This window comes from Hemiscyllium ocellatum, chromosome 7 (genome assembly GCF_020745735.1).
Source record: "Hemiscyllium ocellatum isolate sHemOce1 chromosome 7, sHemOce1.pat.X.cur, whole genome shotgun sequence".
NCBI classification, from domain to species: Eukaryota; Metazoa; Chordata; class Chondrichthyes; order Orectolobiformes; family Hemiscylliidae; genus Hemiscyllium; species Hemiscyllium ocellatum.
The window spans coordinates 13,392,754-13,419,160 of record NC_083407.1 but is presented as its reverse complement, the minus strand read 5'-3'; the positions used below and the strand labels follow the sequence as shown (position 1 = coordinate 13,419,160).

Here is a 26,407-nt window from a genome sequence, read left to right as displayed (position 1 = left end):
AAATAAGACAGACTTTCAAAAAATGAAACCAGACAGATTCAACACACCACGCTTCAACAAGTTACCCAAAATTCACAAACCAGGAGTCCCCCTCAGACCCATAGTCTCGCTACCTGGAACACCAATTTACAGATTGGCCAAGGAGCTAGACCACAGACTAAAACACTTAGTACAAGACTCACACCACTCCACCCATGAATTCCTGAAGACCATCAAAGACACCAAGATAGAAGAGGATGTATTAATCGTCTCCTTTGACGTAATAGCCCTGTTCACATACATCAACATTAACCTGGCCAAGGAAACACTGCACTATTAGGAGACCCAAAGTCACATGCACCAAACACCACTAACTTCTTCAGCAAGAACTATATCATCAGGCTAGTGGACCTATGCCTTACCACCCACTTCACCTTCAACAACAAAACCTACAGACAAAGCAACGTAACATCCACGGGATCTCAATAGTGGGGTTCTTAGCAGAGGCAGTAACAACCAGCTCTCCCAACAATCCAACCCAAACTTTGGGTCAATTATGTGGTTGCCACCTTTGTCATCACTAAACGAAACAAATTGGAGGAAATCTTCAAGACCATCAATAATACCCTTACTGGCACAAAATTCACTAAAGAGGAGGAAAACAACAACAAACTGCCATTCCTAGATGTCGCAATAGAGCAAACAGCCAATGGGGAACTTCATTGCCACCCAGGTAAATAGTGCTGTGAGGAAGGCATATGGTGTACTGGGCTTTATTGGCAGAGGAATTGAGTTCCGGAGTCCTGAGGTCATGTTGCAGTTGTATAAGACTCTGGTGAGGCCTCATCTGGAGTATTGTGTGCAGTTTTGGTCGCCATACTATAGGAAGGATGTGGAAGCTTTAGAACGAGTGCAGAGGAGGTTTACCAGGATGTTGCCTGGAATGGTAGGAAAATCTTATGAGGAAAGGCTGAGGCACTTGGGGCTGTTCTCATTGGAGAAGAGAAGGTTTAGGGGAGATCTGATAGAAGTGTATAAGATGATTAGGGGTTTAGATAGGGTAGATACTAAGAACCTTTTACCGCTAATGGAGTCAGGTGTTACTAGGGGACATAGCTTTAAATTAAGGGGTGGTAGGTATAGGACAGATGTTAGGGGTAGATTCTTCACACAGCGGGATGTGAGTTCATGGAATGCCCTGCCCGTATCAGTGGTGAACTCTCCTTCTTTATGGTCATTTAAGCGGGCATTGGATAGGCATTTGGAAGTTATTGGGCTAGTCTAGGTTAGGTAGGATTCGGTCGGCGCAACATCGAGGGCCGAAGGGCCTGTACTGCGCTGTATCCTTCTATGTTCTATGTTCATTTCCTTTGTCATCTGTTCATTTCATCTGTCTGGGATGGCATGGTGACTCAGTGGTTAGCACTGCTGCCTTACAATGCCAGGTTCGATTCCAGTCTCGGGCAATTGTCTGTGGAGTTTGTACATTCTCCCCAAGTCTGCATGGGTTTCCTCCGGGTGCTCCAATTTCCTCCCACAGTCCAAAGATGTGCAGATCAAGTGAATTGGCCATGCTAAATTGCCTGTAGTATTGGGGCATTAGTCAGAGGGAGGTGGGTCTCGGTGGTTTACTCTTCAGAGGGTTGGTGAGTACTTGGGCCAAAGGGCTTGTTTCCACACTGTAGGGAATCTAATCAAACCAGCATCTACAGGAAAATAACACATGGACCAGATATTGAACTACAGAAACAATCTTCCCAATATCCACAAATGAAGCTGCATTAGAACATTATTTCAATGAGCAATCCCACACTGCAGCACAGAAGAACTACAAAGAGCAGAGGAAAATCATCTCTACAGTGTATTCAAAAAGAATTGGTACCAATGAACATGGTCTGCCGATGTCTCTGCAACACACCCAAACAAGCAGACAAAACACGTCCAAAAGCCCTAGCCACTCTCCCCTACATCAAAGACATCTCAGAAATAACTGCCAAACTACTCAGACCCTTGACATCATGGTAGCCCATAAACCCACCAGCGCCCAAAAACAGCAAAGAATGAACTTGACCCCATACAGACAACAAGCAAAACTAATATCATTTACAAAATACCTTGCAAGAACTGGATCAAACACTACATTGGACAAACAGGCAGAAAACTCAACCACCAGGATACATGAACATCAACTAGCCATAAAAAGACATAACCCACTCTCACTAGTATCCTTAAATACGAATGAGGAAGGACATCTCTTGTGGCAACACATTGAACCTAGGACAAGCCAAACAAATCACACACGAGAATTCCTATCAACAAACTTGTATCAACATACATATTGACTTGAATCCCATTTACCTCACCCTGAGAAAAAGACCAGGAAATAACATCACCAGAGGAAATGACGTCACCAGCCCAAGGATACCCAAACACAAATAGAAAGCGGGTTATACCATCAGTGCTTCATCCGGAGACTCACTGAAGATGTTACTTAGTATAGTGATGAAACGTCTAAAACTGAACCTTCCAGCTCACCGAGCAAACCCTACATCCAGAACATTCAGTCAATACCCATCAGTTTCCATGCTTAATCATGCAAGGGGAGTGAATTAGATCATGGAAAATCTAGAAAATTTGTCAATGACTCTGCCAAGCCTGGAATATTTTTGAACATTTTCAAAAAGGCCAAATGTCATTGCAAAGTCAAAGAACTTTATAAAGACAGGAATGAGACATTTCTGACTTTGGGCAGATTTCCAAACTTGTACAATGTTTTTCTGATATTCACTTGCCCCTTTCCCATCATAGTTTGTTTCACTTTGCATATCTGGAACTCTTCCATGTTGTGGCCAGCATTCCAAACTTATAATGAATGTATCTGATCGTTCATCTGTTTGTCTCGAGCAAGTTCTTCACTAAACGCAAGTATTGTGTTTTAACATTTCCCTTATGCACAGTTTAATTCGGTTAATCCTAGAGAGGCTCATCTTTTGTTTAATATTACAGATTTGCAGACTTCTTCAGGGGCGTGCTAAAGCTCATACTGCTCTTGCTATTCTCTGGAGCCACATTGTCATCTGCATGGGTTGCCCTCACCTGCTTCAACAGTGTCACTCACCTGCCTGTAACACCAGGTATTTAATAAATCCCAATTTGCATTTCTTAAGAGACCAAACTTGCTTTTATTAGCTTGTCAGAGCTGTGCCTTGCGTCTAGATCTTAATATTGCCTATTTTAAATTAGAGATTTGTTTGTTCATTTTATCATGTCCAAATCATATTACATTTTTCAATGTGAACAGTACATTGATTATGGTTTCAGTTTGTTAGTAACTTCTCTTGCTGGGTCATAGAGAAATACACACATTTTTTATCATCATCGAAACATCCATTTTATTCTAAACTACCTGCAGTAGGTGTTTGTTTTCCCCTGCACTCGCAGAAGGTGCAGCACCTGCCTGTTTACTTCCTCCCTCCTCACTATCCAAGCCTCTGACTCACCTTCCAGAAGAAGCAGTGGCTTACCTGCACTTCTCTCCACACTTCAGACTCTCTGCCTTTATTCCTGATGAAGGGCTTTTGCCCGAAACGTCGATTTTTACTGCTCCTTGGATGCTGCCTGAACTGCTGTGCTCTTCCAGCACCACTAATCCAGAATCTTCTCTCAATCTAGTCAATGGTATTCACTGCTCACAATCCGGTCTCCTCTACACTGTGGAGACAAAATGCAAATTGGGCAACACATCTGCAGAACACCTACGCCCTGTCGCCAAAAATGATCGAGCTTTCTGTTGCTTGCTACTTCAACACACCACCACGTTCCCTGGCCAACATCTCTGTCACAGGTTTATCACAGTGCTCCAGCAAAGGTCAGTGCAAGCTGGAAGAACAGCACCTCAGTTTCTGCTTGGGGATCCTGCGGCCTTAAAGACTCAATATCAATTTCAATAATTCTATACCTGATCACTTCCTCCCATGTCCTGAACCCAAGCCCCACATTATGTGGGCTATTGCCGTAAACTACCCATTGTTAGCTGCTAATGGCCCCCATTAGCAGCTATTGATTCTCCCAAGCTGACCTTTGCCCATTTCTTTGTTCAACATAGCGCTCTCTCTCTCTCTCTCTCTCTCTCTGGGCTCCAACTCCATTGTTTATCTTTTCACCCTTTCTTCACATCTCCAGCTTACATACCAATCTTTTCCTAGCAACAGTCAGTTCTGTTAAGACCTGAAAAGTTAATGTGCCTTCTCTCCACAGGTGGTCCCAGATCCTGCTGTGTTTTTCCAATAATTTATTATTTCTGAATACCAGTGTGTGCAGTTTTGTTTTTTCCCTTATTTGCTTTTTCTTCTTCTTCTCTGTATGACTGCCTTTCTTCTAGTATGTTTGTGCTGTTTTCCTTTGTTCTCGTCCCTTTCCAAATTGCATTGCTACTCTTATGGGCGGCACGGTGGCACAGTGGTTAGCACTGCTGCCTCACAGCGCCTGAGACCCGGGTTCAATTCCCTACTCAGGCGACTGACTGTGTGGAGTTTGCACATTCTCCCCGTGTCTGCGTGGGTTTCCTCCGGGTGCTCCGGTTTCCTCCCACAGTCCAAAGATGTGCGGGTCAGGTGAATTGGCCATGCTAAATTGCCCATAGTGTTAGGTAGGGGGTGGATGTGGGGGTGTGGGTGGGTTGCGCTTCGGCAGGTCGGTGTGGACTTGTTGGGCCGAAGGGCCTGTTTCCACACTGTGAGTAATCTAATCTAATGTATAGAGTAATCTAATCTAATCTTCATTGGCGATAATGGAGAGGAAAAGAAATCCTTAATGACACCCCATTACCTTCTCAAAAACCTACTTGTCTCCCTCTGATAGCATGTTGGTATCGCTCTACAATACATGAAGCCTGTTGAATTTTTTTAAATGGCTTTATTTGTCATTGCAGCAACATTATATACATCCTGCATATTAGTCGGGGTATTTATAACCAGCAGTGTTCCATTCTTCTTTGAACTGCTCGTGGAGACTGTGTACCCAGTGCCTGAGGGGATAACCTGTGGATTTGTGACCTTCTTGAGTAATGTCTTCATGGGATTGTTATTAATGTTCCTGGCATTTTATCATGCAGGTAATTTGAAACCTTTTCATTTGATGGATAATTTATTTGCCAACGTATTGATGTTTTTTAGACATGAATCTCAGCTGTGTGATATGAGTAAATGCATATTAATTGTTTTTGTCCCTTAAGATTTTGCCTCTGTTAAGAGTATTGTTGATGCAAGGAATTTAGCTATTAGTAAATAAGTTATTTGTTTTTGCATTATGTGTCCATGTAATATTTCAGGTTTTTTGTCAACTTGCTGAATCCATTAAAGAATTCATAAGTGCTTATGCTTACAGGTACTTAAATAGTGTTCCTTCTCATGAAAGTAGTGGAATCTTGACTGAAACCTTTGTGTGTATATAAATTGTAAACAGTCAGCAATGCAGCACACTTGTCCATAAATGTTTTTCCATTTCAAAGTACAGTAGGTGCTTTGGGTAGCATGCAATCAGTCTGCATCAGTGGCCATTGCAGCCTACTCCCAACTATGCTGTCAATCAGTTATTGGTATGTGCGTACAGTTGTATTCCCTACGCTTAGAGTGTTGACAAATCCATTCCCATTGGGCATATGGAACTACTGAAAAGAAGTTATGAAAGGTGGGCATGGCCTCAAAGTAATGTAGGTAAAACCAGTTACATTGAAGTCATGGTTGTCCAGGTCAGGCTTACTGAACGAGAGTCAAAAAGTGCACAACACCAGGCTATAGGTTTATTTGATTAGATTAGATTACTTCCAGCGTGGAAACAGGCCCTTCGGCCCAACAAGTCCACACTGACCCTCCGAAGAGCAACCCACCCAGACCCATTCCCCTACATTTACCCCTTCACCTAACACTACGGGCAATTTTTAGCATTGCCAATTCACCTAACCTGCACATTTCTGGATTGTGGGAGGAAACCGGAGCACCCAGAGGAAACCCACGCAGACACTGGGAGAGTGTGCAAACTCCACACAGTCAGTTGCCTGAGGTGGGAATTGAACCTGGGTCTCTGGCGCTGTGAGGCAACAGTGCTAACCACTGTGCCGCCCCAAAGTAACAACTTTGGAAGTACTAGCTTTCAGAGCGCTGCTCCTTCGTCAGGTAGCTTGTGTGGCAGGATCATAGGACACAGAATTTATAGTAAAGGATCAAAGTGTCATCCAACTGATGCCATGGATTGAACAAATGTAGATTGCTGTTAAGTCTTTAATCACTTAGAATGGGGATGCAGGTTTCGATTTGTTAATATGTAAATCCCAGAACTGTGTTCAAGTCATTCCTGAGATAACTTAAGGTTTTATTTTTAAAAAGTCTGAGCTGAGATATTACCCTTTTTTATAAAACATTAAGTTATCTCAAGAATGTGACTTGAAAGAGGTTCTGGCATTTACATCTTAATGAATGGAAACCTGCAACCCCATTCTGTGATTAAAGACTTAACAGCAATCGAGGTTTGTTCAATACACCATATCAGTTTATGAAGCCTTGATCTTTTACTATAAATTCAGTGTCCTATGATCCTGTCCCACTAGCTAACTGATGAAGGAGCAGTGTTCTAAAAGTTTGTACTTCCAAATAAACCTGTTGGACTGTTGTCTGGTGTTGTGCGATTTCTAAATTTGTCCACCCGAGTCCAACACTGGCACCTCCACATGAATGAGTCAGATGAGCAGTTTCCCCACATCAAATTCTTCTAGCTGATGACTTGACAAATGGCCTCAGTGAATCAGTGGAAATGTCTCCAGCATAACCTGAAGAAATGTGCTGTGTCGAACCTTGAGTACATTTGCAAAACATCTTACAAATGGGAAATAAGCAGTGGAATTTAGAATTCAATGTTCCAAAGGCAGCAGAATGTTCGCAAATAAAAATAACCTTGCTGAAAAGTCAACAAGGTTGAGGAATTGGAATTCATAGCCAACTTCGTTCAATAGGACCCCAAAAACAGTGAAAGAAATGTCTCAATAATCTGTTTTATAGAAATGTTGATTGACTGGCAAGTGTTGAAAAGTGGCAAAGTTTTCCTGTTTTTTTTTCAACAACCAGTTGCATGGGACCTTGTACATCCACTGAAATGGGCAGGAAATACTTTGGTTCAATTTCTTACCTAAAAATGGCACCTCTTTACCATGTGATCTGTTACACTGGAGTGACTGTCCATATTGTGCTGCAGTTTCTGGCAAGGGGATTTAAATCCAATACAATCAAACTGCACTGAACCAAGGCCTCCATTTCAATTCCTTCCACACTCATCCACAAGTGCTAATTAGATCATCTATCTTGTATGTCACTGATTCCAACTGATTTACAATGCAGTTCAGGTTGAGTTTGGAATCAAAATCTTGCGAATGCCATTCAGAAATTCAATTAAACCTGTCTGTGAAACTTAAAAGTACCCGACCATAACCCCTTGCTTTTGATTCCATGTTGGCTGAACTTTCAGTTCTCTAAAGGGACTTTGAACTGAAGACAGTGCTTAGTAGCTGTGAGAAGCTGGGAGCTGTTGCTGAATTCTGTTCTGCATTAAAATAAAGTCCAGACAGAATGTTCACGATGAGTAAACTTCACAATGATGTGAGCATGCTGTGCAGATGACGACCTTGCAGTGTGAAAGTAAAGTTGACCATTATTTGTTGAACTCAGTTATTGATGTGCTAGGTTATTAGAAATTTAATTGCATATAAATCCATTTCATTCAACTATTTCTATACTTCGAACAACCATTTCAGACCAGCTTTTGTGCGGATTACAGCCGTGTGTATATCTACCAGTTTGTTAGTCAGCTTTCCCAAAAGACTTTAACCAATGTTTATTTAGGAAGAAGATAAAATATTTGGATGCAGAGTTCCAATGAAAGGTTTGCTTTGTTTCTCGCTCTGCAAATAGTTCCTGATCAATTGGGTGAGCAAGGTCCAAAGGACTTAAGATTTCTGTGTCTTTTAATCCTTGGAAAAGCTTTCTTATTTTCTGCACTTAAATAGGCTGTGTCATCTGTATTTAATGTTGTTCCTAATTTAAATGTAGTTTTAGGACCCCATGCTGCATGTCCTAAGAGGGCACTTGGGTTACCTGATTTACATTGAGACAGAAATAAACGTTTCCCTCCTTGTTGAAGTGATAATCTTTCCCTGTTATCCATCTGTCCTAGAGACAAAATGAGAAACCAAAAGGTTGCTCTGCATCATCATGGAGCATTAATGGAGTGTCTTCATGAATCCCATCCTCTGTACTGGAGTATCATAGCATCCCTATAGTACGGAGACACTGGGAGAACCCGCAAACTCCACAGGTGGTTGTCCAAAGTGAAATTGAACCACTGTCCCTGGCCCATGAGGCAGCAGTGCTAACCACTGTGTCTCTGTGCTGTCCTAAAAAAAGTAAATATTTCCAAATGAACTGTAACTTGCATAATTTTACTAAAATGTTCTGCATCTAACTCAATTGTGAGCCAAGTATATTGATAGGATTAATGATTGATCATAAGATCTCCAATGTATTGGGAAAAATAGTGTCAAAATCCACTTTAATGGGATGATGCAAGGTGAATGTCAATTCTGATTGACTGACTTTGAGGAGCGTAGTGTACTCCAAATGTTGGGTAGGTTAAAAACTATTCAACTTATTTTCTTCATGAATTGCAGTGTTCCCATGATGTGGTATGTCACAAGGTTTGTGTAATGTTAAGCAGACTTTAAATGCTGCAACTGACTCTGAGGGAGAAACATAGAAGATAGGAGCAGCTGGAGACCATTCGGCCCTTCAAGCCTGCTGAGCCTCTTGAATGCATTCAATGTTTTTGCATCAACTACTTGTGGTACTGAATTCCATATAATGAACTCTCAGCTGTAAATATTCCCGTGCTCCCTCTCGTGTCTCACTGACAGATCTTTGGAGTTAGGTTATGTTACAGCGCAGATTGTTGCAGGAGTATTTTAATTCCTAGTTTGTGGGATGTAGCTGTCATTGGCAAAACCAGCATTTATTTCATTGTATTGTCCTAGTATGTCTTTGTGAAAGTAGTGGTAAACCATTTTGGATAGCAGTTAAGAGTATTGATGCCAGCTTTACTTCCCTGAAGGAGTTGAATGAACCGAATGTTTTCTTCTGACAATTCAGCTGGTCCATGGTCCCTGTTGCTGTTACTAGTTGTTTTTTATCCCGGGTTAAATTAATTTAATTTGAGTTCCTCATGGAATCTGAACTACTCTCTGGATCATAATCCCTGGTGTTTGGATTGCTGGTCTAGCAACATAACCACTACACTACTGTTGCTCCCCTGCAAAGACATGAAAGAGATTCTTTCCCGGCAATGAAAACAGATATGCTTTTATGAAGTGCCTTTCACAGAGAAGCACTCATAGAACACTTAAAAATCTGTATTTTATAAGCTCTGCTCTCCAGATATTTAACTTTTTGTAGTGACTCACTGGAATGTTTTTGTTTTCCCTAATTTTAATAAAATGATCAGTGTTCCTTGCTGTCTGCAAACTTTTGCTTTGTGGACCAAATATGCATATTCTTTGGCATCTCAGGGGCTCAGTATAAAGTTTAATTCCAGGTTGTGTATTTGCTCATCTCAAGTTCCTCACATAAGTGGTTCTTGTTTTGATGTTGAGTTATCCATCAAATCCTAAGAATAGCCCTTTCCAGCCCCTCAATTCAAGCCCATGACTAAACACGAGGGATTAGGAAGGGAATCGATGGTTATGGATAGAAGGCGGAAGAATGGTGTTGAGAAATATATCAGCCGTGATCGAATGGCAGAGCAGGCCCAATGCGCTGAATAGCCTCATTCTGCTACTATAGCTTATGGTCTGAGAAAAGAGATTAAAACTGGGCTGTTTGGGTTTTGGAAAGCACCTCCCCACCCAACATTTTCACAGAAAGTAAAGGTACTTTATTTGCGTTAGCTGGTTCCCATGAAACAATAGCACAGCAAGTGTTAACAAGTTCAGTTCTTAATATGTGGAATAGTTAGAATGCTACAGTATTGTATTCTTTGTGTATGATTAATTATTCACAATTCCAAGTTCAGAGTGCTGATTGTAGCAATTGGAGAAATTATCAGTATTTGAAGGTTTAAAATCTAAAATAAGTACGGTCAACTCCTGGAAAATATCACTGGGTTACATGACATTTGTGGAGAGAAACAGGCAACACTTTGGGTCCATGATCTTTCATCAGAACTGGAAATTGCATCTCTTTTTGTGACGACATGAACATCCTCTGATTAGATTTTAAGCTGTCAGTTTTCTTTCGAGTTGAATTGTGTTTTTTTTTCCATTTTGTCATAGTGACAAAAGGTCACAATTAGAACTCTTTCAAGGTTGCCAGTCCAGTGTGTTAGGAGAATGGGAGGGAATTCAGAAAGGACAAAAATAAGTCTGGTTATGAGAAGCAGAAAAGTTGAAAATGAAAATTGGAAAATAGTGAAAACTAATGTCAACATAAAATGGAGTCCAACTAAGGAACGATGTTTAAAAAGACAAAAGGAAATGCATTGTATTTGAACACGTAGAATTCGTAGCAAGGTAAGTGTGTTGATAACACAAATAGATGTGATGTAATTTTCCATCAAGGTGGTGACTTCAGGGTGACCAATGCTGGCAACTTATAATTTATAAATAAAATTTAGTGAAAGGAATAAGTCCTCTGCCCTTTGAGCCTGTCCACAATAAGATGATTGATATCCTTGTAACAATTCATATTCCTGCTGTGACACATTAATGAGGTAGGTGGGCTTGAACCAAGAATTTCAGTCAAGAGTGTGGTGCTGGAAAAGCACCACATGTTGATTCTCCTGCTCCTCAGATGCTGCCTGACCTGCTTTGCTTTTCCAGCATCCCACACTCGATTCTAATCTCCAGCATTTGCAGTTCTCACTTTTGCCAAGAATTTCAGGCCCACTTGCAGCAGCATTGCCATTATGAGAATCTTTCCTCCCCTATTTCTATTCCATGAAGGTTGGAATTGAAGAATAACGCAAGGGTTATAGAACAGTACAGCACAGAACAGGCTCTTCGGCCCTCGATGTTGCGCCGACCTGTGAACTATTCTCATCTCGTCCCCATACATTATCCCAAAATCCTCCATGTGCTTATCTAAGGATTGTTTAAATCTCCCTAATGTGGCTGAGTTGACTACATTAGCAGGTAGGGCAATCCACGCCCTTACCACTCTCTGCATAAAGAACCTGCCTCTGACATCAGTATTAAATCTACCACCCCTCAATTTGTAGTTATGCCCTCTCATACAAGCTGACATCATCATCCTAGGAAAAAGACAATCTACCCTTTCTACTCCTCTGATGGTCTTGTATGTCTCTATCCAATCCCCACTTAGCCGCCTTCTTTCCCGTCAGAACAGACCCAAAGTGTCTCAGCCTTTCCTCATAAGACCTTCCCTCCAGGCCAGGCAACATCCTGGTAAATCTGATTATATGGTAATTTATCACTAAACTTGTATTTTAGTATCTGAAGATTGTGGGAAATACTGAAGAAGTTAAAGAATTTCATAGTTTGAGGTCTCAGGAAAATAATTTGTTTGAGTGGGAGGCAATAAGAATGTTTTTTAAAAAAATTCCAGCTGAGTAGGCTGAATCCTGAAAAGAATCATGATGCACTGGGTTGCATGCACTTGTTTTTAAGAGCAAGTTGACATTTACTGATGTAGTCAGTATTTTTGCTTCCTCATACTGACTATCCATGCGATGTGATCACTGGCAAGCCTGCTTTTATTGCCTGTCCCTAAATGCCTTCGAGATAGTGGTGAACCGCCCTTTTGACAATTGAGTGGCTTTTGGCCATTTCAGAGGACATTTAAATGTCAACTGTATTGTGCATCTGAAATGGATGGAACAGTGGCATGGTGGTTAGCACTGCTGCCTCACAGCACGAGGGTACCAGGTTCGATTCCAGCCTTGGGTGACTGGGTGGAGTTTACACATTCTCCCCATGCCTGGTTAGGTGGATTGGCCATGTTAAATTTCCCCTTGGTTCCAGGGATATGCAGGCTTGGTGGATTAGTGATGGTAAATGTGGGGTTGCGGGGAAGGAAGGTCAGGGTGGATCTAGGTGGGATAATCTTTGGAGGGTTGGTGCAGTCTCAATGGACCAGAAGGCCTCTCTACAATGTAGGGATTCTGTTCAAAGTCCAATGGAGTTGAGGAGAAAGTGAGGTCTGCAGATGCTGGAGTATCAGAGCTGAACATTTGTTGCTGGAAAAGCGCAGCAGGTCAGGCAGCATCCAAGGAACAGGAAATTCGACATTTCAGGCATAAGCCCTTAATCAGGAATGAGGAAAGTGTGTCCAGCAGGCTAAGATAAAAGGTAGGGAGGAGGGACTTGGGGGAGGGGCAGTGGAGATGTGATAGGTGGAAGGAGGTCAAGGTGAGGGTGATAGGCCGGAGTGGGGTGGGGGCGGAGAGGTCAGGAAGAAGATTGCAGGTTAGGAAGGCGGTGCTGAGTTTGAGGGATTCGACTGAGACAAGGTGGGGGGGGGGGGGGGGGGGGGGGGGGGGGGGGAAGGGAAATGAGGAAACTGGAGAAATCTGAGTTCATCCCCTGTGGTTGGAGGGTTCCCAGGCAGAAGATGAGGCTCTCTTCCTCCAACCGTTGTGTTATGGTCTGGCAATGGAGGAGTCCAAGGACCTGCATGTCCTTGGTGGAGTGGGAGAGGGATTTAAAGTGTTGAGCCATGGGGTGGTTCACCTCTGGGACACCCAGACCAACCAACCAACCCAACCACCCCGCGGCTCAACACTTTAAATCCCCCTCCCACTCCACCAAGGCATCTGCAATTGTATAATCAATTGCTTCAAAGCTCATGGAAAGTGGGAATCTGCTACAATTCCATAAAGTTTTCTTTGCATCCGGTTGTTTGTTTGCAAAGTAAGGATCACTAGCCCTCTTGTGATTTCAACCCCTCCTGTATTGGAGTTTTTGCAAAATATCCTTAATAGCCTCAGGCATTTCAATTTGAGCATTTTTCTGTAAAAAGTGTGCTATTAAAAATTGCCTAGCAAGTCATACAGCATTTAGAAGCTGACATGCTTGTGGATATTGCAGTTTTGAGGTAGATTGTTGCTTCACGGGAGAGGACATTTTCCTCTGGAATTGATTGTGGAAATGGCTGGTGCACGCTATTACACTGTCATGTTATAACTACACTACACTCTGGTATTACTGTCCAGTAGAATAGCTGAGCAGTCACAAGGGCAATGTAGCCCACTACTTAGATTTCTTAAGTTCCAATATATTTGATATTCTGTGTGCTGCTTGATGTTTATCTTTGCAAGTGGTTAGCAAATATTTAACGTTAATGGGAATTAAGCTAATATATAACTTTGGAGCTTAAAGGTATTGTCACAGGATAGTGTTGGAGGTTAACAGTTCCTCAACTCTGCTACACTGCTGAGACACTAGCCATCTTTCCTTTGGGGGATACGTTACTAACTGCATCCTCAGTAACATTGACCAGAGGAAAAAGGAAGTTTTCTAAAATGAAAGCAAAGAAGCTGAGTACAGGAAACCTAAAATAAAAGAGGTACTGGAGATCTGTGGTGAGAGAATTATATTTAATCTTTCAGATATGTGAACTTTAACTGGTGGCAGTGCTGAGCCTGAATAGAGAAAGAAAATGTCAGTATAAGCAGTGATTTTGTTCACAGCTAGTAATCTGGAATGGCGGCATAGTGATAGTGTCACTGGATTAGTAATTTAAAGACTTGGGCTAATGTCCTATGGGCATAGATTGAGCAGTAGCTGCTAGAATTTTAATTCCATCAATAAACCTGGCTTTAAAAGCTCATCTCAATGACAGCAACTATCATGACAACTGTTATCGATTGCTGGAAAAAGAAACAATCTGATTCATTAATGTCCTTTTTGGAAGGGAGATTCCCATCCTTACCTATTCTGGCTTCTATATGACTCCAGGCCCACAGCAATGTAGCTGACTCATATTTAGTTAGAAATTAATTTACTTTCAGTCAAAGTTTATTAGCTGCCTAGATAGGGTTTGAACTTGTCTCTCAATATCATGGAACTGGCCTCCAGATCTCCTAGTTCAACATCTAAAATGGCTGCAGCAAGTCACTTAGTTCAAGGTCATGATTTGGAGATGCTGGGGTGTACAAAGTTAAAAGATCACACAACACCAGGTTTAATTGGAAGCACACTTGCTTTCGGAGAGATGTTCCTTCATCAAGTGATAGTGGAGGACACAATTCTAAGGCACATAAATTCTGTGCCTTAGAATTGTGTCCTCTATATCATGGTATTTGAAAGACTCAACAGACAATCAAGGTATTTTTCAATGTATAATTTCAGTTACATCACACTGTAAATTTTTGCTATAAATTCTGTGCCTTAGAATTGTGTCCTCCACTTTCACCTGATGAAGGAGCGGCGCTCCGAAAGCTAGTGTGCTTCCAATTAAACCTGTTGGACTATAACCTGGTGTTGTGATTTTTAACTTAGTTCAAGGTCAATTAGTGACGGGCAGCTACCCCTACATTCAATGAAAACTTGAAGAAAAATTTTGTGCCTTTGAAAACTGAGGTCATACTTTAAATATGTGCCTTCTCTTGTAGTTCTAACACCAAGAACACACCCAGTTTAGAAAACTTGTTATGTTTGTCTTCCTCTCTTCCAATCAGTACTGTATAGACTTTGTTTGAAAGTGTCTGTTACTTCAAGTTGATAACACACAATGTTGCAATACTGGAGATGCCAGAAAGCTGAAAATAAAGCAGGAAATGCTTTAAGTAATCAGAAGATCTTACAGTATATGTAGAACAAAAGAAAATCAGCCTAAGATTATAGATTTGAAGCATTTATTTTATTTTCTTACCATAGCTGCTGCCAGACATGTTAAGTATATCGCTGCCAGCTCCTTCTATTTTTACTTGGAAGTCGATCATCATCTGACCTTGTAGGAATCCATTCGTAAGCGGGTATTTCTCATGCAATATAAATTGTTGTTCCCTTTGGAATTTGGTATTCTTGTATCCATCTTGAGTGTAAGATTAAAAAAAGGCACTTCTCCAGTTTGACTCTTTTCAGGACTATTCAAGTTCTATATTAACAAGCAACCCATCCATAAACATTCCCTCCACAGCTCTGCAGGCTCACTGGTAACTATTATAGCAGTTGCTGATGGTATCAACACGATTTTTATAGTGTTGAGTGGTAGCAATACACTGTCCTAATGATTTAAAAACCAAAAGCCTTTTACTGTCTCACTAACTGCATCAGAGTGCTGCGTCAAAAGGAAACAGCCTAAGCTTAGATGTGTTTATGCTGAAATATAAATCTGCTTATTCTAAATTACGATTGTGTTGAAATAATCACGTGAAGCATTTCAGAGGAACAATCTTGCCAAGAATGCTAGCAGTTTAGTGATTCCCTTGTTCTTGCATATTAACTATTTTTCAACTAAAAGTGTTGTTCTTATGCCTCTCCACAGTGCAATGGCTTTAATTTTGTGCTTTTTCTTATTTTAATATTGTCACCTAATGCAACTTGCATCACAATTCCATTGGTTTTCCACTGAATCTCATTAGTACTCGTCACCAGGAAAGGGCATTGAGGCTGGTGGGATCAAATTTTTTGTCCTTACGAATGTGCTGTAAGTTTAGGTTGGTCTGATTGGCATAATACTCGTGAAACATAATACCTTCAGCAATATAAATGGAGTTGGTGTGCATTTGAAACTCTTGTACCCAGATTTACTGTAATGAAGATTAATGAGATATTGATGAATTAGCTTGCCATATAACATGTGCATCTGTTAATCTGCACACTGCCAGATATTCTGGCATGTTGTAGCACGCAGGCTATCTAAGCTCATAGTTTGTCTCAAATATATCACCTATCCCTGTACGCAGAATTTGGACTTTGTTCTAACTCCAGTAAAATCTGTGGTTGGCAGTGCTCCAATGGATGCAGGCATAAGATTCTATAAATTCTAAAATTACCCATTAATTTTTGATTTTCCCCCTAAGCTCATTTTGGAAATCTCTCTTTGTAATTCATAGCTACTTCAATGGATAATTTGATTTGTTTAACTGTGTAGGCAGAAAGAGTTAAGCCCACAAGACTAATTTGCAAGTTGTCTACCTTAGTTGTGACCTTTTTCCCTCCCTTCCCCAACCCCCACCCCCACGCACCCTCACCCTGCCAAACTGCAGACTGGAAGTTTGGACTGCGGGTTCATGAATTATGGATTCCCCAAGGCAGCATTGAAACTTTTCTGCCTGATCATTAAGGCATGAAGGAAGTATTTAGCATGCACAAGTAATGCTCGCTTAGGTCACGTCCAAGACTGAATAAATTGAGATTCCTTCACTGAATGTATGGCAGAGATAAAGCATTAAAGTAAACAGAGCTCCAGATTTCAAAAGCTTGAATGAAATAACGTGTTCTTGGACTATATTATTCACGGTAGCTAAATGGAAGGATTGAGCAAGCATTCTTTGTAATTCTTGTACATAAATGGGATTTTGTTTGTCTTTCTAGCATGGTTGTGTAATGTGCAAATTTTAAATGTGTGCATTTTAAAATTTTCGATTTTGGACTTTTTAAAATTTTTTCCTTTCTCCCTCTCTCTTTCTGTGCTTGTTTCATTGTTTAATTGTCCCATTCCATCACCCTCTTCAGCTCATCTGTTTATTGCTACATAGAACAATACAGCACAGAACAGGCCTTCGGCCCATGATGTTGTGCTGAACGTTTGTCCCAGCTTGAGCACCTATCCGTGTACCTATCCAATTGCCCCTTAAAGGTCACCAATGATGCTGACTCTGCCACTCCCACAGGCAGTGCATTCCATGCCCCCATCACTCTCTGGGTAAAGAACCTACCCCTGACATCCCCCCATACCTTCTACCCTTCATCTTAGATTTATGTCCCGTTGTAACGCACTGTTGTACCCAGGGAAAAAGTCTCTGACTGTCTACTCTATCTATTCCCCTGATCATCTTTATAAACCTCAATCAAGTCACGCTTCATCCTTCGCCGTTCCAATGAAAAAAGGCCTAGCACTCTCAACCTATCCTCGTACGACCTATTCTCCATTCCAGGCAACATCCTGGTAAATTTCCTCTGCATCCTCTCCAAAGCTTCCACATCTTTCCTAAAATGAGGCGACCAGAACTGCACACAGTACTCCAAATGTGACCTTACCAAGGTCCTATACAGCTGCAACGTCACCTCACGACTCTTGAATTCAATCCCTCTGCTAATGAATGCTAATACACCATAGGCCTTCTTACAAGCTCTATCCACCTGAGTGGCGACTTTCAAAGAGCTATGAACATAGACCCCAAGATCCCTCTGCTCCTCCACCTTACTAAGAATCCTACCATTAACCCTGTATTCCGCATTCTTATATGTCCTTCCAAAATGGACAACCTCACACTTGATAGGGTTGAACTCCATCTGCCACTCCTCAGCCCAGCTCTGCATCATATCTAAGTCCCTTTGCAGCCGACAACAGCCCTCCTCACTATCCACAACTCCACCAATCTTTGTATCATCTGCAGATTTACTGATCCACCCTTCAACTCCCTCTTCCAAGTCATTAATAAAAATTACAAACAGCAGAGGACCAGAACTGATCCCTGGGGAACTCCACTTGTAACTGGGCTCAGGCTAAATATTTACCATCTACCACCACTCTCTGACTTCGACCGGTTAGCCAGTTCTCTATCCAACTGGCCAAATTTTCCACTATCCCGTGTCTCCTGACTTTCCACATAAGCCTATCATGGGGAACTTTATCAAATGCCTTACTGAAATCCATGTACACTACATCCACTGCTCTACCCTCATCCACATGCTTGGTCACCACCTCAAAGAATTCAGTAAGACTTGTAAGGCAAGACCTACCCCTCACAAATCCGTGCTGGCTGTCCCTAATCAAGCAGTGTCCTTCCAGATACTCATAAATCCTATCCCTCAGTACCCTTTCCATTACTTTGCCTATCACCAAAGTAAGACTAACCGGCCTGTAATTCCCGGGGTTATCCCTATTCCCTTTTTTGAACAGGGGCACAACATTCGCCACTCTCCAGTCCCCTGGTACCACCCTCATTGATAGTGAAGGTGAAAAGATCATTGCCAACGGCTCTGCAATTTCCTCTCTTGCTTCCCACATAATCCTAGGATATATCCCGTCAGGCCCGGGGGACTTGTCTATCCTCAAGTTTTTCAAAATACCCAACACATCTTCCTTCCTAACAAGTATCTCCAGTAGCTTACCAGTCCATTTCATACTCTCCTCTTCAACAATACGGTTCCTTTCATTTATAAATACTGAAGAAAAGTACTCATTCAAGACCTCTCCTATCTCTTCCGACTCAATACACAGTCTCCCACTACTGTCCTTGATCGGACCTCCCCTCGTTCTCGTCATTCTCATGTTTCTCACATACGCATAAAAGGCCTTGGGGTTATCCTTGATCCTACCAGCCAAAGATTTTTCATGCCCTCTCTTCGCTCTCCTAATCCCTTTCTTCAGCTCCCTCCTGGCTATCCTGTATCCCTTCAACACTCTGTCTGAACCTTGTTTCCTCAACCTTATGTAAGCCTCTTTCTTCCTCCTTACAAGACATTCAACCTCCCTCATCAACCAAGGTTCCCTCGCACGACCATTTCTTTCCTGCCTGACAGGTACATACATATCAAGGACACATCGTATCTGTTCCTTGAAAAGGTTCCACATTTCAACGACGTCCTTCCCTGACAGCCTATGCTCCTCAGATCCTGTCTTGCAGCATCGTATTTACCCTTCCCCCAATTGTAAAACCTGCCATGTTGCACGCACCTATCTCTCTCCATAACCAAGGTGAAAGTCACAGAATTGTGGTCACCATCACCAAAATGCTCACCCACTGACAAGCCCATCACTTGTCCCGGTTCATTACCAAGTACCAAACCCAATATGGCCTCCCCTCTGGGCGTACAATCTACATACTGAGTTAGAAAAGCTTCCTGGACACACTGCACAAACACCGCCCCATCCAATCTACTTGATCTAAAGAACTTCCAATCAATATTTAGGAAGTTGAAATCGCCCATGACTACTACCCTGTGGCTTCTGCACCTTTCCAAAATCTGTTTCTCCACATCTCTGCTGCTATTGGGGGGCCTATGGTAAACACCCAACAAGATGACTGCTCCTTTCCTATTTCTGACTTCAGCCCATACTACCGGCAAAGGCAGATCCCCCTCGAACTGCCTTTCTGCAGTCATTATCCCATCTTTCAGTCTCTTTGGTTAAGGTGATATATTTGTACCATTGTTTATCAAGGTTCACAGTTTTCTGGTGGTTCATCTTGCATTCCCAGTTGGTAATAGTTTTAGACCCTACATGTGCACCATCTGCATGCTATAGCAGTAGCATGAATATTTGTATAGTTTGTGCACGGCTTAAATAATACAAATGATTCGTGATAAAGCCACCCTTTGATCTTGCTTTGGGTGGGAATATTAAATGTGGTAAGAGCAAGCAGACTCATGCTCACAAACCTATGTGACTTCGGCTTGGGCAACTGTTGTTTGTGTGTATGCCTAAAGGTGGATTTGCAGATTCTTAACGGTTTGGTTGGGGAAGGGCTGTAAAAAGGAATTCACTTTGAGTTCTATCTTGAGGTTCATCACAACCTTTGCAGAAAGCTGTTAGTTTAAATGCTGCAAGGAACAGGTCATCGTGCAAATCACAGTCTTGGTAAATTGAGCAATTTCTCTTGTGTCTGTTTGTCTGAATTATTGCATTTATCATGGCTTGAGCTGAAATGACTATAATTGGAAACCAAGTGTTCCAGGATAAGCTTCATTACGGTTTTAATCAGAGAGCAGACAGTTATCAGAGGGTTCTGAGTACTGTTTTGACGTGAAGCCTCCATTTTTAAAATTTGATCCTGATCCTTCTTGCAGCCATCAATAATTTAGACTCTGAACTTCTTAGCATATAATCACCTGGTCTGAATGGTTCAGTGTATTTTTTTATCTCGGGTTGCTTTTCTCCTTGTGCATCTTTGCAACATAACTGAATACTCAATTCTGCAAATCCCTGCTGCTGCTCTTGTAGAAAAGGTACTCTTTTCTATAAGAGTAAAAATCATATAGTTGAACATTCGTGATGATTTTTGCCACTATACAGTTAGGATGATATGTAAACTAAAAAGAACATTGAGCAGTATTTAGGAAATAGGAGAAGCCACATTTATGACAAGAATATTGAACCGTTATGCCCTAAAATTGGATTGGCTTTCGATGATCTCTTGGTTGTAATGCTGATGTATGCTTAAAGATTTGCAGCAATGAAATTATTTTGTTGATGTGTAATATTACAAGATTAAAAATTGACCATATTATTGAATCATTTATATTACTAAAGTATCAAGGACTGCCCAGGTCTGAGTGTTTGTGCTGTCTGAGAGAGCTATTATTTAGTCACTTGTTTTCCACCACCACCATTTCCCCTCCTGCTCCCCCCCCACTTTGTTAGCTTTTTGTTTCAGATATTTATCCATTTTTGTTTGAGAGCTGTTAAAGAATCTTGCATCCTTCACTGCTTTAAAGTGGGCACTCCAATTCTTGCAGCGAGTCAGACAATATCTTGGGAGGGTAAGAGTTCACGTTGCAAACTAGTGGCCTTTAATCACCTATGCAATGGATTATAGGGGGTTAGCTTTCCTCTGTTTTCTCTGAATCTGTGCTGTTGGCATCACTGTACATCACAAATAAACCGTCCAGCCAACTGAGCTAACCAAACCCGAACTAGTGATTAAAAGCAAAGGTTCCAGCCAAATTTAACTTGGTTTATAGGCACATTGGCCAGTGTTTTTTTTCATCACACTAACATTCTGTTGTTCTTATTTTTCAGATGTTAACTGGTTGAATTGGTGCCTGACTGCATCATGTCTTTTCAGCCTTCTCCTTATTCTGCTGTTCAAGGAATCTTACGATAGACTCTACCTCGATGTGTTGGTTTCCGTCTAATATAGCGATGCAGGGAACAGCCGAATTCTGAAGAGATTGCAAGTTTCTCCTGGAATACAAATGCACACTTGGTTGAAATTGCACAATTTTTTTTATGACGACAAAAGGAGTTTTTGTTAACTTCAAACCCACTGTGTTCAGAAGTTGGAATTGTTAATTTAATATTGTAAAATTGTATGTGTGTGTGAAGCAAAATAAGATGATTTGTGTGTTCTCGGAGTAGAAGGGCTGTTTTTTGAAGGCATTCCTGTTTAGTAATGAGTACAATCAATGCAGACATCTGAGAGGTTGCGCTGCAGTTTAAGAGCTATGTACTAGATCCAGGCAGCAGGACATCTGGAGGCAACCACAGCTGAACCATCGCCCTCTTGATGTCATTGCCACAAGTACTTCTGTCCAAGCTGAAAAGGCTAATACTGAAGGATTGTGATTTAATAACATTGAGCGAGGAAGGTTGGTGGTCAGATATGCATTGATGCTATCAAGTGCAATCTCCCTCCTTGAATGTAACGACTGACTGGAACCTGCCAGAACAAGTTCAAGTCTAAAATATTATATTGTCTTGACCTTTCTATTAGATGGGCAGTGCAGACAGGTGGTTACTGCAGATTGCACTGCACTGAAACTGCCAAGAGCAGATGTTAGTAATGGACTGAATACAGATTAACAGTTTGTCTTGGAAATGGTTTAGAATATTCTATGCTTATACTGATAATTATCTCCTGAGAGATTTCGGTATGTAGCCAGTCCTAGCTGTTGTGTCTTGCCAAACCTATTGTTGATCTTTATTTCCTCAGTCAACTGTTGTTCATTAGTTCTTTTCCTGGCAGTCTGGTGTAGCTATCACTGACAAATAATCACAAGCTATTGATGTCTTTAAACAGTTGTGATGGAAAGAATTGCCTAAACACAAGGGTGCCCCAGATGCACTGATACCAAAAGATACATCAGATTCACCACCTGCTCCAGTTCACTCACATCATCTTATGTCAGAATTCTGGGTTCTCTCCAAAGAACTGAGTGCTTACTGTCGTCAGGAGAACATTTAATGAAGTGATCCAGAAACATCCTCTAGCTTCGTACGTAACATCCCTACTATCAGAGCACAGATACCAAGTCTAGGAATCTGCAATTTTTTAAACATCCATATTTGCAGCTAATGTTTTCATCTAGCTTTGATGATTGTTCCCTTGCTTGCAGATGGCTTTTCCCTTCTCCATCCATATCCCTTCCTGCTCCCAGCTTCCCAGAAACCATGCTCTTCCATTTCTCACAGAAGTTCTCAAGTGCGCCAGGATGGTTGAAGCAAACTTACCTGGAGTGTTTTCTTGCACTGAAGCTCAGGGAGTGTCCGGAGAGAATGTGGTTCTCTCTGATCAAAGATGGTCCAGCATGACGCCACATTAGACTGGTGACTGTTTGCGGACTTCAACACTTTCTGATCACGTTTTAAAAGGTGTATTGCAAAAGGGCAAATCCAGAAGAAATAATGTCAAGTAATGTGAATATCTTGAGTTCAAGGTGACAATATTCCCTAATTATTGGTTACCTATAGAAAAACTGGAAGGTTAGCCCCTACAACTAGTATTTGAGCAGAAACATTGGACAGCAGTCTTTTGCTGTTAAATCCAACCCAGGTATTTAGAGGGAGGCTGGAGGAATCTGTTGGTAACTGCAGTCCTGTGTTCTGCGCAAAACATAGACACCAGGGATAACAACCCCTCCCGTGCTATCTGGGAAGTGCATTTGGGGAATCCATTGTAAGGTGTAAAGATTTTTTTCATGTATAAAATCCTAACTTTTCCTGTTAAATGCTCAAGAATTTACAAACAGTGATCAAACACAGACTTTGCCTTTCCTTTCCATCTATATGGATGTTCTATTTTGTAATTGTTTACAAAATTACAATTTTAGCAAAGTTTTTAAGCTCTTTGTCTGGAAAATGATGTTGCATTAAAAATTCTAACGTTTGCTGTTTTGATCAACTGTGGATTAGGTTTATATACATTTAAGTTGTAATATTTGTAAAGTGACTTGTAGATCATTGGTTTTAATCCATTGCAAAGGTTATGTACAGTTCGTTGAGCTTGGTGAATTGCAGTATGCAATTTGTGTATGTGTTTTGCCAGGCAAATCTTAGTTAAATTCTTAAACTGTAGAAATGTAAATAAAATGTCTGGAAAGAAACTTGTGGACATTGTGGAAGCCGTTGTTTGTTACTTTCATCATCTTGTCAGCCATGATAACACTACTTCAGATTAAACAACAACTTTCTCACTGTAATGAAGTATAGTTCATGTAAAATTCCCTTGTCATTGTCATTCATTTTTTTCAGTTGGATAGTTGGTGTATTCCCTCGAGTTCCATTCAGAGAATCAATCCTATTATCGAATAACAGTTTCAAATCTGTTGGTCATCATTCCTTACATTGCTAATGACTGACAGTATCACTGACAAGAAAACTTAGGTAAATTTTAACTTTGTTCAGCTTTAATGATAGCAGAATTAGGATCAGTGTGTCTGGGTATAAAATTAGATCAGAAACAAGAATATTATCAATGAGGCTTGTGCCAGTATGGTCAGTATTTCATTGTATGACTTCTTTATTGTTTGTCAAATTTGCATTCAAGTAATTTTGTATCATAAAGTTATGTATGTTGATTTAAGAAGTTAGCACCTTTAATTCCAAAAAAAGATACTTCACACTAGACTGAGATCAGGGCAAAAAAACCCCAAAAAAATCATAAAATTGCTAAGTAGCGAAGAGGCCATTTGGCCCATGAAGTCTATACTGCCAAAAATATACTACGGTTGAAAAATGTAGTGCTAAAAAAACGCAGCAGGCCAAGCAGCATCCGAGGAGCAGGAGAATCGACGTTTTGGGCATAAGCCCTTCTTCAGGAATGATTCCCAAGAAAGGCTTATGCCCGAAACATCACTTCTCCTGCTCCTCGGCTGCTGCCTGGCCTGCTGTGTTTTTCCAGCATCACATTTTTCAACTCTGGTCTCCAGCATCTGCAGTCCCCCCTTTCTCCTTTTTTCAAAAATATACTGTGACCAATTTCCCAGACTCGATACATAGCCTCAAATGTTACAACACTTAGGTCCTCATCTAAGTGCTTATTAAAGGCTGTGAGGTTTCCTGCCTCAAATACCTGGCAATGCATTCCAGATTCCCACCACCCTCTGGGTGAAAATGTTCTTCCTCCAATCCCTCTTAAACCTCTTGCTTTTCTCTCTAAAATTACGCCCCTTGTTATTGAGGTGTTTGGGCAAGCAGGTACCCAAAGCATTGTTCAGAGATTGGTTTTAAACAGTGTCTTAAAATGTATATAGGCTACAGTTGGAGAAAGAGATTTGCAAATAAAAGCCCTATTTAGCCTCTAGCAGTGAGGGAGTGAGCAATGTGCAAATACATAAAATTGGATAAATGCAATGCTGAGGCAAACTTTTAATAAGGGGATGAAGCGTTCCATATTTTGAGAGAAGGCTAATGGGCGGCATGGTGGCACAGTGGGTAGCACTGCTGCCTCACAGCACCAAAGACCCAGGTTCAATTCCCGCCTTAGGCAACTGTCTGTGTGGAGTTTGTACATTCTCCCTATGTCTGCGTGGGTTTCCTCCCAGAGTCCAGAAATGTGCAGGTTAGGTGAATTGGCCATGCTAAATTGCCCGTAGCATTAGACGAAAGGGTAAATGTAGGGGAATGAGTCTGGGTGAGTTGCTCTTCAGAGGGTCTGTGAACTTGTTGGGCCGTAGGGCCTGTTTCCACACTGTAACTAATCTAATCTAATAAGAAATGTTAACTTTCGAATTAAGGTTTTGGTGGACATGGAGGTAAGATGAGCCGATGCGTGCTACCACTGAAGCAATTATTTAAATGGATTTTGATAAATGGCAGGTTTCCTTATGTCTTCAAAAAGAAGTATTAATCTCTTTGAGTTGGGCCAATAAACTTTATACTGAGCCTGAAAGCTGTCAGCAATACTTCTGAATCAAACTGGACCTGTGACAGGTAACTTTTTTTTAATTCCTTCACAGAATGTGGGTGTTGCTGGCTGGGCCAACATTTATTGCCTATCCTTAGTTGGCCTTGAGAAAATGATGATCTGGTATTTTGAACTTATGGGCCAAGCCAGGCCCTCTCAAAACCTTTCAAGGAAGTAGCCCAGACCCTAACTTTGCTAGTTTTAGGCAGGTGTAAAGTGGATATTTTAGGAGTGATGCAACTGGCCCAACCGCACAGTTTTAAACAAAACAAAATTTGCAAGTTTACCAAATGAAAAACAAGCAAAAGAGAGCAGAGTATAGAATACATAGCTGAAAATGTGTTGCTGGTTAAAGCAGCATCCAAGGAACAGGAAATTCGACGTTTCGGGCCAGAGCCCTTCATCAGGAATGAGGAGAGGGTGCCAGGCAGGTTAAGATAAAAGGTAGGGAGGAGGGACTTGGGGGAGGGGCGATGGAGATGTGATAGGTGGAAGGAGGTCGAGGTGAGGGTCATAGGCCGGAGTGGGGTGGGGGCGGAGAGGTCAGGAAGAGGATTGCAGGTTAGGAGGGCGGTGCTGAGTTCAAGGGAATCGACTGAGACAAGGTGGGGAGTTCAACTCACATTTCTCCAGTTTCCTCATTTCCCCTCCCCCCACCTTGTCTCAGTCGATTCCCTTGAACTAAGCACCGCCCTCCTAACCTGCAATCCTCTTCCTGACCTCTCTGCGCCCACCCCACTCCGGCCTACCACCCTCACCTTGACCTCCTTCCACCTATCACATCTCCATCGCCCCTCCCCCCAAGTCCCTCCTCCCTACCTTTTATCTTAGCCTGCCTGGCACCCTCTCCTCATTCCTGATGAAGGGCTCTGGCCCGAAACGTCGAATTTCCTGTTCCTTGGATGCTGCCTAACCTGCTGTGCTTTAACCAGCAACACATTTTCAGCTCTGATCTCCAGCATCTGCAGACCTCACTTTTTACTCTATAGAATACATAACCTATCTGAAAACCCAATACATAACCCCAACTTAATGATGCTGTTCCAAGTTCCTGCAACAATCCCCATAAACACCCTTTGGCAAAAAAAAGTAAAATCAAACACTTTTACAAAGAGAGGGAGAGATTCAGCATGGAAACATTCTTCCATGTAGCTGTTTCTTTGACCAGTAGCCTCAAAAATCTGATTACTTGCTAAAACCAAACCAAATCTACCAGGGTGGTAGGTGCCTGAATGCATTGTCAGCAGAGGTAGTAGAGGCAGGTGCGGTAGATTCATTTAAGATGTGTCTGGACAAATGCATGAGTAGAAGGAGCAGAGGGATATAGGTGCTTAAGAATTGGGCAACAGGTTTAGACAGT

At 41.6% G+C, this 26,407-nt stretch overlaps 1 protein-coding gene across 1 annotated transcript in view; it reads left to right on the top strand.

The window, feature by feature from the left end:
• Nucleotides 1-23,245, top strand: part of slc49a4 (solute carrier family 49 member 4) — a 70,159-nt gene extending 46,914 nt beyond the window's left edge. Inside the window, exons 7-9 of the mRNA XM_060827013.1 lie at nt 2,986-3,113; nt 4,910-5,092; nt 20,943-23,245. Coding sequence (XP_060682996.1) covers nt 2,986-3,113; nt 4,910-5,092; nt 20,943-21,058 — 427 coding nt within the window. The 3' untranslated portion in view covers nt 21,059-23,245. The remainder of the gene's footprint in view (nt 1-2,985; nt 3,114-4,909; nt 5,093-20,942) is intronic.
• The last annotated feature ends 3,162 nt before the right edge of the window (nt 23,246-26,407 follow it).